Raw genomic sequence first — 9219 nt, 5'->3', positions numbered from 1 at the left:
TTGAGAGGTTTTTGCTATAGGGCACGTGCGCTTGCCAGACAGACAGAGAGAGACATAGAGACAGAAAGCGAGAAATCACCCCCCAGAGGGGATGCCCACGCCGCAATCCCTTCTCCTCCATTCTCCTCTCGAGATCTTGGGCACGCACGCACACGCACCCGGCGTGAGTTTTAAGCCACCGGGTCCGGGACACGAACTGCGGTCTACTACATGGGAGTCCAGCAACATAGCCATTACGCCAACTGCTGGTTCCCTCTCACTTTCTGTCTTTCTGTCTCTCCAGAGAATGCACATGCCCTATAGCAAAAATCTCTCGTAAAAATAAAAATAAAAAAAGAATATCACCTATAAAACATCTGAGTCCTTGCCACCTTCTATAGACCATTTTGAGAATCTCTTGGGAGAATATTTTGAATAAGACAGGGCTCACGTCCTTGACTTACTGAGGGGACTGACCGACTGAGAGGCAAACAGCTGTAACAAGGAGCACTTTGGGAGACCGTGGCAGGGTGGGACTGCAGGTGGGCAAGCTGGCCGGGCAGGCCGGTGCCCTTGGGTAAGGTAGGACTTTGACAACATTTGGGAAGATGGGGAGAGGGCTTTATATGCAGAGATGACAGAGCATGAGAAAGTTAGAGGTGCATGGGGGATCGTGTGCAGTTTGAAGCGCTCTCATGAGATCAGCGGCAGATAATGGATGTGGGGTGGGATAGAAGAAGTTAGGGCACTCTGCAGATTCTTGATTGATGTCCTGTGGAGCTTGGCATCTGGCACGGGCAGTGAGAGCTAGTGACCGCGTTCCACCGCGTGTGGGGAACAGCACGTTGGGGAGAGCGGCGGCAGTGAAGGGCTAGGGAAGGGGGGTGAAGACGCAGAGAGGCAGAGCAGAGGTGGGAGGGAGGCACAGGGTGGCACCTCGCAGTGTGGAGCCCTGGGGGCTTTCCCGCGACCAGGTGTCTGCAGGTAAGGGAGGAGGGCTTTCAGGAAGTCAGAGCAGACGTGTAGGAAGGAGGTTCAGAGAGACAGAACTAGAGGGACTGGGCTGCTGCTGAGATCCCACCCTGAGAGGAAGGGGCCCTGCAGGCAGAGGAAGGGCCCGTGTGAGAGGGAGGGAGGCAGTGCAGGGCTGGGGAGAGCTGGGAAGAGATCTCTAGATGGTTGGATTTTCAAAGATTTGTTCTGTACCCATCAGGGTGAAACAAGATAGAAGGATGTTCCAGGAAAAAAAAAATCAAAGATACAGATAGAAGCAGACATACCCAGAAGGATTTCTGACCTACGTAAGGAACTGAGGCCGTGTCTATAGTCAAATCATACACTTGCTACAGGCCTGTAAGTTATAAACAGTGATTTTCCAAGAGCAGTGTGTTAGTCTCCGCCCTAGTTAAATGAAATACAGATTCTTGAGGATGGTTAACGTGAATGGTTCTCCTCTGATCCTGTCCCTCCATCTCGGTGAAATCCTTCCTGGCCAGCTTACCAACACTCGCGGCCTTCATGCTGAATGTCCCCTCTCCCTGTTTTAGTGACAGTCCTCTGTTCCTTTGCAGTTCGTCTCACTTGGCCTCCAGCGCAGGCGGAGCGGGAGTCTGACCTCCTGCCTGTCAGGCCTTCAGCCTTCTCCACACACGCATGTACTGCCAGCAGTTTGTGGAAATCACACTGATGTTACTGGGCATGTGGCTGTTGTCCTCACTGTAATCTTTGTATCCCACGTTTTGGGGCTTTTTTATTTTTATTATTCTAAAAAGAAAACCTCAGAATTTAGAGCTTGAAGGACACAGAGTACACATTGCTGATAAAAACTCCATCTCTTGGGACCAGCAGTTAGCATAATGGATATGTCGCTGGACTCCCACATAGTCGACCACGGTTCAAATCCCGGACCCGATGGTTTAAACTCACGCCAGGCATGTGTGCGTGCTTGCCCAAGATCCCAAGAGGAGAATGGAGGAGAAGGGATTGCAGCGTAGCCATCCCCCCTGGGGATGGCGAGTGAACACGCCCTATTGCCAGGTCCTCAGCAGTCACCCTTACCCCAGTGTCCGCCATCCCTGAATCTGAGCGTCACATTGGAAACGGCCTTTGAGAAGTCCACAGATTTCTGGATACAGCACCTTTCTTCTGTTAATACTTGCGTGAGAGTAAAGCCACGAGTAACTTCATTTTTTCCCTTAAAGGTGTATGCAGTATTAAAATGAAATCTTCCTTCCACACGTAAAGCATAGTCTATTTTGGATGCACCTGGCATGGAAGAGTGAAGAGTAGAAACAGACCACCCATCCCCTAGAGCTCTGAAACGACTGACGAGTATTACACTGTGTAATTTCTTACCAATGTGTTTTGAGTTTCTGTCTTTCCATCCATCTATCTGAAGCAGACAGACAGACATAAACAGACAGGGACTCCTGACAAGGTCTCATCACACAGCTCCCCTGCTCGTCCCCAGCCTCCGAACCAGCCAGGATCGTGGGCACTGCGGGAACCCAGTCTGTTCAGGTGGACTCAGGATCCAAACCCTGGGCCCTCCCGTGTGGCTCCAGCTTTGTGCAGTGGCATCACAGTGCCCATGCCACTGGGCTAGGCCTCTCTCTCTCTTCCTTCTCTCTCTTCCTTTTTCTCTTCCCTCTCTTCCTCTCCTCCCCATCTTTTTTCTGATTTTCTGACCTTTTTTTAATGTAAGAAAGAAGACAAAATAAAGAACACCTGCTATTTAATGTTCGTACATAGATCCAGTACTTAGGCGATGTGTGTAAATTAATTAATTAAAATAAAAGTTTCAGGAGAAAAAACACGAAAACTGTTTTTCTTGAAATTAAAAACAATGCATATTTGATGACTGCAGTAAGCTATCTAGCCCCAGCTAGGTGCTACTTTATAGTAGTTCATTCTCCTCACTGAGGGTTATGCCTAAAGTCAGACTCGTGTTCATGGATATGTGTATGTCAGCTGCGCTTGCTACTGAAAATATTTAGATTAAGTTCACTAGAAAATCAATAAAATGGGGGGGGAGGCTTAGAAAGCAACCATGGATACCAAAGACAGTGTGGGAGGAGGGTGGGACACGGCAGAGGGTGACAGATGGGGAATCAAGGATGGCAAATAAAAGCAAAATACAAAGGAAACAAAACATGAAAAATTCTCTTGACGCTAACACACATGTTGATGTGCTTGATTGAGCCAATATACAGTGTATTCTGAATGGTAAATCTCATTTTATATGCTGTAATGATGCATAGTGAATGAATGTAAATAAATAAATTTAACTAATAAACAAATAAATAAATTGATCCAGGACTAAACTTGTGTGGGAAAAATGGCACTATTAATTTTTCTCTGAATTTATCAGTAAACTTAAGGTGACACAAATGAAAATCAACACTTTTTAACTTGACATAGTAATGCCAAAGTTGAGATTATTTTAGTTTAAGTATTAAACTATATGTTTAAGTTTATATGTAAAAATAAACAAATAAGCAATGTCACTCTGAAGTATTAATGGTAATTCTGTCTAGCCGGCTCCAGTGTAATGTGGTAGTAATCAAATAGACCATAGGAAACAGTGGAAACTCCAGAAAGAGGCCCAAATTCAGTGTTCAATAAAGGCACCTTTTCGTATCAGTGGGAGGAAATGGATTCTTCATCAGATGGTGTTAGGGTAACAGACTGAGAACAAGAAATAACTAAGCCGAATCCTTTTTTTTCTTTCTTTTTCTTTTCTTTTTTCTTTTGTTTTTTTTTTTTCTTTTTTTGCTGTAGAACGTATGTGCTTGCCAGAGAGAGACAGAGAGAACGAGAAATCAGCCCTAAGGAGGAGTGGCCACACCAGTCCCTCCTTAGATTTTGGGCATGCATGCACATGCACCCGTCGTGATTTTCAGGCCACCAGTTCTGAGACTCACGTCGACCAGGGGGGATGGAGCTGCCTTAACCTCCATACCACCTGTTGGATCCCTATGTTGTTTCTTATAGCAAAGTGAATCCAAGACAGATTGAAGATTTATATGTTAAAAACAAAAACAAGCCAACATAAAACTGCCTTCCTCAGAGCTGGGGGTAGAGGAGCTACATGTGCTCCTCCATGAATGCTCCCTGAAGTCGGATGCCCTGTGTTACCTGTTCCAAACTTTACTTACCATATCAGTAATAGACTATGAAGTTACTCAAAGGAATAATGGGAGAAAAATGGTTTTTAAAATAATTCTGGGATGTGCTTTCCCCCTCTTCTGTCAGACTCAGCCCTCAGCAGGTCAGTAGGAAGGTGACTCGTTTCTTGGGAAAGCACTTGACAAAACGCATCACTTCTAATTGCACAATCTCCTTTGCCCGACTACGTTTCTTCTGGGAATTTCACGTGCACCTACTGGCTGCATAGGGAAATATGCACAGGTTGTACATCGCAGTAGTGTTTACAGAGCCCGAGTTCTGGAAACGAGATAAATGAACAGCAACACATGCCAGTTAAATTACGGAAAACAAGTACAGTGGCGTTCTGGAGAGTCGTGTACAAGAATGTTGTAGCCATATGTGCTGATAGACCATGCGGAGTATTTTATGCTCTGAAGTGGGAGGGAAAAAGCGTAGCGAGCAGAATGTAATTTGGGCCCACTTACAAGTGTAAGACTAAAAGGATCTTTTCGCATGGGGTGCTTTGGCTAAGTGTCCGTGAGGCTCCTCGTAGGGTCAGAGTGACAGAAGGCCGTGGCTTACATTGAGCTTCTGCCCTCCAGACCCATACAGCCCAGGCCAACCAAAACTCACTCATGTCGAATGCCTCATAGTGGAAACTGAAACAGATTACCCAAGCAGACCAGTTTTTCCTAAAAATAGGAGATTCCAGGCTACACGAGGAATAATAAGGAAGTCCCCTGGGCTTTGACCCCTGCTGTAAAGCGATTGGCTGCGACTTGATGTGAAGCCGTCAGCCTTTCTCTGTCCTGGTCCCTGTCCCCACTTTAGGAAACCCTCCGTTCTGCCTCTTCTGCTCTTCCGGCAGAGCCGTCATCCTGTTTTGTAAATGCAGGCTGCCCCAGTTTAGGAGTAGTGAGTAAGAACTGAGTAGCTGACTTTGGAAGAATGAATCTTAGTGGCAGATATGTTTTTAAGCTGTGTATCCTTTTATTCTGTTTGAATTTTTTTTTCCATTGTGCATGTATTACTTTTTCAAGTAAAAATGAAGACCTTCTTAAAAATACAGTGGATTGATCCAGCCCACATAGCCTAATGGATAAGGGAACTTACCCCACATACCAACCATGTTTAAATTCCGGCTCTGGCAGCTTGGGAAATACACTCAGTGAGTGTGTGTGCATGTCCAAACCCTGACAGGGTGGAGAAGTGGAGGAGATAGGCCTGCAGTGTGGCACCCTGTGGAGGTGGGGTGCTTCCGCCCTCTCTCTCTGCTGAGAACATGTGCACTCTGACAGCTTACCACTAAAAAAACACAGATTGCTATAAAGCAGTAGGAGAACGAAACAGGCCCTCGTAATCAGCATGTTGAGTTAAAAAAAAAAACTTTCAAAGAAACACAGACAGTATGATGTTACTGGCCTGGCAGATGGCATGGAGGTTCAGCTGTTCGATCCCACATGGTCAACACTGCTGCTTCAGTCCCGGACCCACTGGCATGAAAATCACGCCAGATGCATGTGCCTGCATGCCTCAAATCTGAAGAGAATGGAGAAGGGATTGCGGCATGGCCATCCCCCAGGGGTTAATTTCTCACTTTCGCTGTCTCTTTCTGTCTCTCTCTGGTGAGTACACATACCCTATAGAAACAGAAAAGAAAAGGAAGAAAGAGAAAGAAAAAAAAAGAAACTAAAAAGGTATTGAGGCCAGCAAGTGGTACAGTGGTTAAGACATTGGACTCCCACGTGGTTGACCACAATTTCGAGTCCTGAACCTGATGACTTAAAACTCATGCCCTGTGTGTGCATGCCCAAAATCCTGAGAGGAGAATCGAGAAGAGGGAATGCAGCATGGCCAGCCCCCCAGGCTGTCTATCTGGTGAACACGTGCACCCTCTAGCAAAAATCTTAGGGAAAAAAAAAAGTTGTTATTTATGAATGTGTGCATGCAGCGGAAGTATAAACACACACACACCGGAATGAATACAGGTCCAGAAAAGTAGTTACATCCAGGGAGGAAGAAGAGAGAGAGCGCTGCAGCCGACTCTAATAGTTTCCTTATACTCTTTGCAGCATTCTTTTTTTTTCTTTAAAGTATTATTTATTCATTCATTTATCTTAATTTGATCAGACACACACACACACACACAGGAAGTCATCAGGTCCAGAACTAGAACCGTGGTCGGCCATGTGGGAATATCCAGCGCCTTAAACACCATGCCACCTGCTGGTCCCTCTTTTCAGCATTCTTAAGCAAATACAGCAAAACGTTAATTATCAGTAAAATCAAGTTGATGCTGCTTTTTGTGCTTTTCTACATGTTTGAAAAATTATGTACCTTTAAAATTATTCTACATATTTATTTATTTTTCCCCTAGCACTCTTATTTTATTTAATTGTCTTATCAGTTCATTACTGAGTCGAATCATAGTTTTCAAAAGTCACAAATACTCTCTCTCCTTTTACCCCACTCAATAGGTCGGCAGTGGCAGCGACCCCTGGTCAGCCTGGAATGCCCCCAAATCTGGAAACTGGGAAAGCACGGATGGTTGGGGGGCCAGGCCAGAGGGGGCCAGCACCCAAAGAAACTCTGCCAACAACTGGGACTCTGCCTTCGGCCACCCGCAGGCCTACCAAGGACCAGGTGAGGCAGGGCTCCCACCCGTACGTGACCGGTAGGAGGCTGTGCGAGAGCCCGGAGAAACCGAACTGTTCTTGGCCCTCCCACACTCAGCCCGGCACTGGACACTTCTGTAACCAAAGGCGGGGAGGGCCCCACACCCAGCGGTTCTGTAGCAGATCCTGTACTTTAACTCAGTTCCAGCACATCTGCCTGGAATCAGATCCAGGCTGTTTCCTGACCCCCTCCTCTGGCTGACTCATTGGCTAAAGCAGCCCCCAGAACTCAGTCAGGGAGACTCTTCACTTATTCTTGTCCACTAATGACAGAGGGTAACCTGGAGCGTGCAGCGGAACAGCAGAGACGGTGCACAGGGCAAGGTGCCGGGGGTGGGGGTGCTCCCATTCCCTCCACAGGCACCCCATGTGTTTACCAACCTGGAAGCTCTCTGAACCCCACAGTGCAGGGTGCTCACAGGGCACCATCACGTACCTGCTGCCGACTATTGACTCAGCCTCCAGCCCCTGTCCTCTTCCCAGAGGGTGGAGCAGTCTGGGAGTTACAAGCTTCTAACCCTGGCATGGTCTTTCTGGGGACCAGCCCCCACCCACGAGCCCACCAAGAGTCACCTTGTTAGAACAAGATTTCTATTACCCAAGAAATTCTAAGGGGTTAGGACTGTGCCGGGAACTGGGGACAAGACCAAATCTGAGACAGAGGACGGACCTCGTCCCCATTGCTCGTAAAGCACACAGGCTTAGGAGCTCTGTGCCAGAACCGGGGACAGAGACTGCAGAGTTTGTAAGTTTATTTATTTCTCCCAAGAGACAGGACCCAAGGGTCCTGACAGTGCAGCCCACCACCACCCACAGCCAGCCCCCAGCTCATGGGCCTGCACGTGCTCTGTGTATGTAGGGAGCTCTCTGGACTTGAACTGGCAACCTTCCCGTGTGGAATTGCCTCACAGAGCATCACGTTTTACTCTATGCCTCTGTCTGGCCCCCTGTTTCTGATTATCTCACAATATCCCACTAGATCATCTGAGTTAAAGCTAGATTTTGTCCAGAAGAACGTATGGTTGCTTCTTTCACCAGTAGTAAACCTGGAACCCAGCGTAGACCGTCGTTGAGGATCCACAGACGTAGGTAGTCCTTGCTTCCAGCCTCCCGTCCAGTCTCCGCTGTCTGTCAGGGAGTCACGAACTCAGGTACTTGACAGGGCCAGGTTCTTACAGTAAAAGAACAAAGCAGGCCTGGCGGTGGCTTCGGAAGCCTGAAAGCACGTTCTGCCTGGGGGCCACCTCTGTCAGGGCAGCAAATCCCTGTCCTCGCTCCTCGCAGGGAAGCTCAGACGGAGTGGGCCGTTCTCCCCATTTCCGGAGAGGAAAAGGGAATCGCAGGCCTTGTGTTGTCCCTTCATCGTAATGTCCCAGCAACTAACTCACAACTAACTCATTTCCTTTTTTTTTTTTTGGGGGGGGGTCGGGGAGATTTTCACTGTAGGGCGCGTGCGCTCGCCAGACAGAGAGAGACATAGAGACAGAAAGCGAGAAATCACCCCCCGGGGGGATGGTCACGCCGCAATCCCTTCTCCTCCATTCTCCTCTCGGGATCTTGGGCATGCATGCACACACGCCCGGCGTGAGTTTTAAGCCACCGGGTCCGGGACACGAACCGCAGTTGACTATGTGCGAGTCCAGCGACATAGCCATTACGCTAACTGCTGGTTCCCTCATTTCTTTTTACATCTCCAGCCGAAAGACGTATGCAGATAGACCATGGCTCATCACCATTGGCCTACGGCCTCGGCATTGGCTGTTTTTCTTTTCCTTAACTGCCTGTTTGACTCCCGGGATGTTAATAGAAACACTGAGGCAGATGAGAAGCTTACAGGTGGAATTAAAAAAGGCAGAAGGGGGTCTTGAAAAAGTTCACAGAAAATGCATATTATGAGAGAACCGTGTGTGGATTTCAAATTTTTTTGCACCAAAATAAACCTGTATCGTAATTAGATCTTTCAAGAAGTTTTTGAAGTCTTTGCATTACTTACATCTGTTCTGAAATTAAATAGGAAAGTAGGGGTCAGCCCATGCTGCTTCTGTGAGCCCTGTGGTTCTCTGTGCGTGGTGCCAGGAGCTGTGTGTCTGCTCTAAACACGAGGACTGCAGAGCCGGGGGGCGGAGATGGGCATTGTCAGACTGCAGGACTGGGAGTCGCGGGCTGGGAGACAGTGTTGGCCGGCTCTGCAGCAGCCTGGCCCCATCCTCCTCGGAGTGTCTGTTTCTTTCCTTTTGGCGTTAGCCCCGCAGCTCCTCTGTGGCTGGCAGTCTGAGGGCCATGTGCTGCCTGATACATGAGAGACAGAGGCCCCGAAATGTGGGCAGAGGAAGGAGGTGAGGGCTAGTGGGCGGCACTTGTCGGACACAGAGATGTTAGCTGTCGACACGGGTTTCTTCTTTTCTCCTCTATTTTC

At 48.0% G+C, this 9219-nt stretch overlaps 1 protein-coding gene across 1 annotated transcript in view; it reads left to right on the top strand.

The window, feature by feature from the left end:
* SNX9 (sorting nexin 9) overlaps positions 1 to 9219 on the top strand; it is a 111460-nt gene that overhangs the window by 40103 nt on the left and 62138 nt on the right. The window contains exon 5 of the mRNA XM_014590626.2: positions 6606 to 6771. Coding sequence (XP_014446112.1) covers positions 6606 to 6771 — 166 coding nt within the window. The remainder of the gene's footprint in view (positions 1 to 6605; positions 6772 to 9219) is intronic.

This window comes from Tupaia chinensis, unplaced genomic scaffold (genome assembly GCF_000334495.1).
Source record: "Tupaia chinensis unplaced genomic scaffold, TupChi_1.0 Scaffold000468_1, whole genome shotgun sequence".
In the NCBI taxonomy this organism is placed as follows: domain Eukaryota; kingdom Metazoa; phylum Chordata; class Mammalia; order Scandentia; family Tupaiidae; genus Tupaia; species Tupaia belangeri.
The sequence above is the reverse complement of the archived record's forward strand: the minus strand, read 5'-3'. Positions and strand labels throughout refer to the sequence as shown.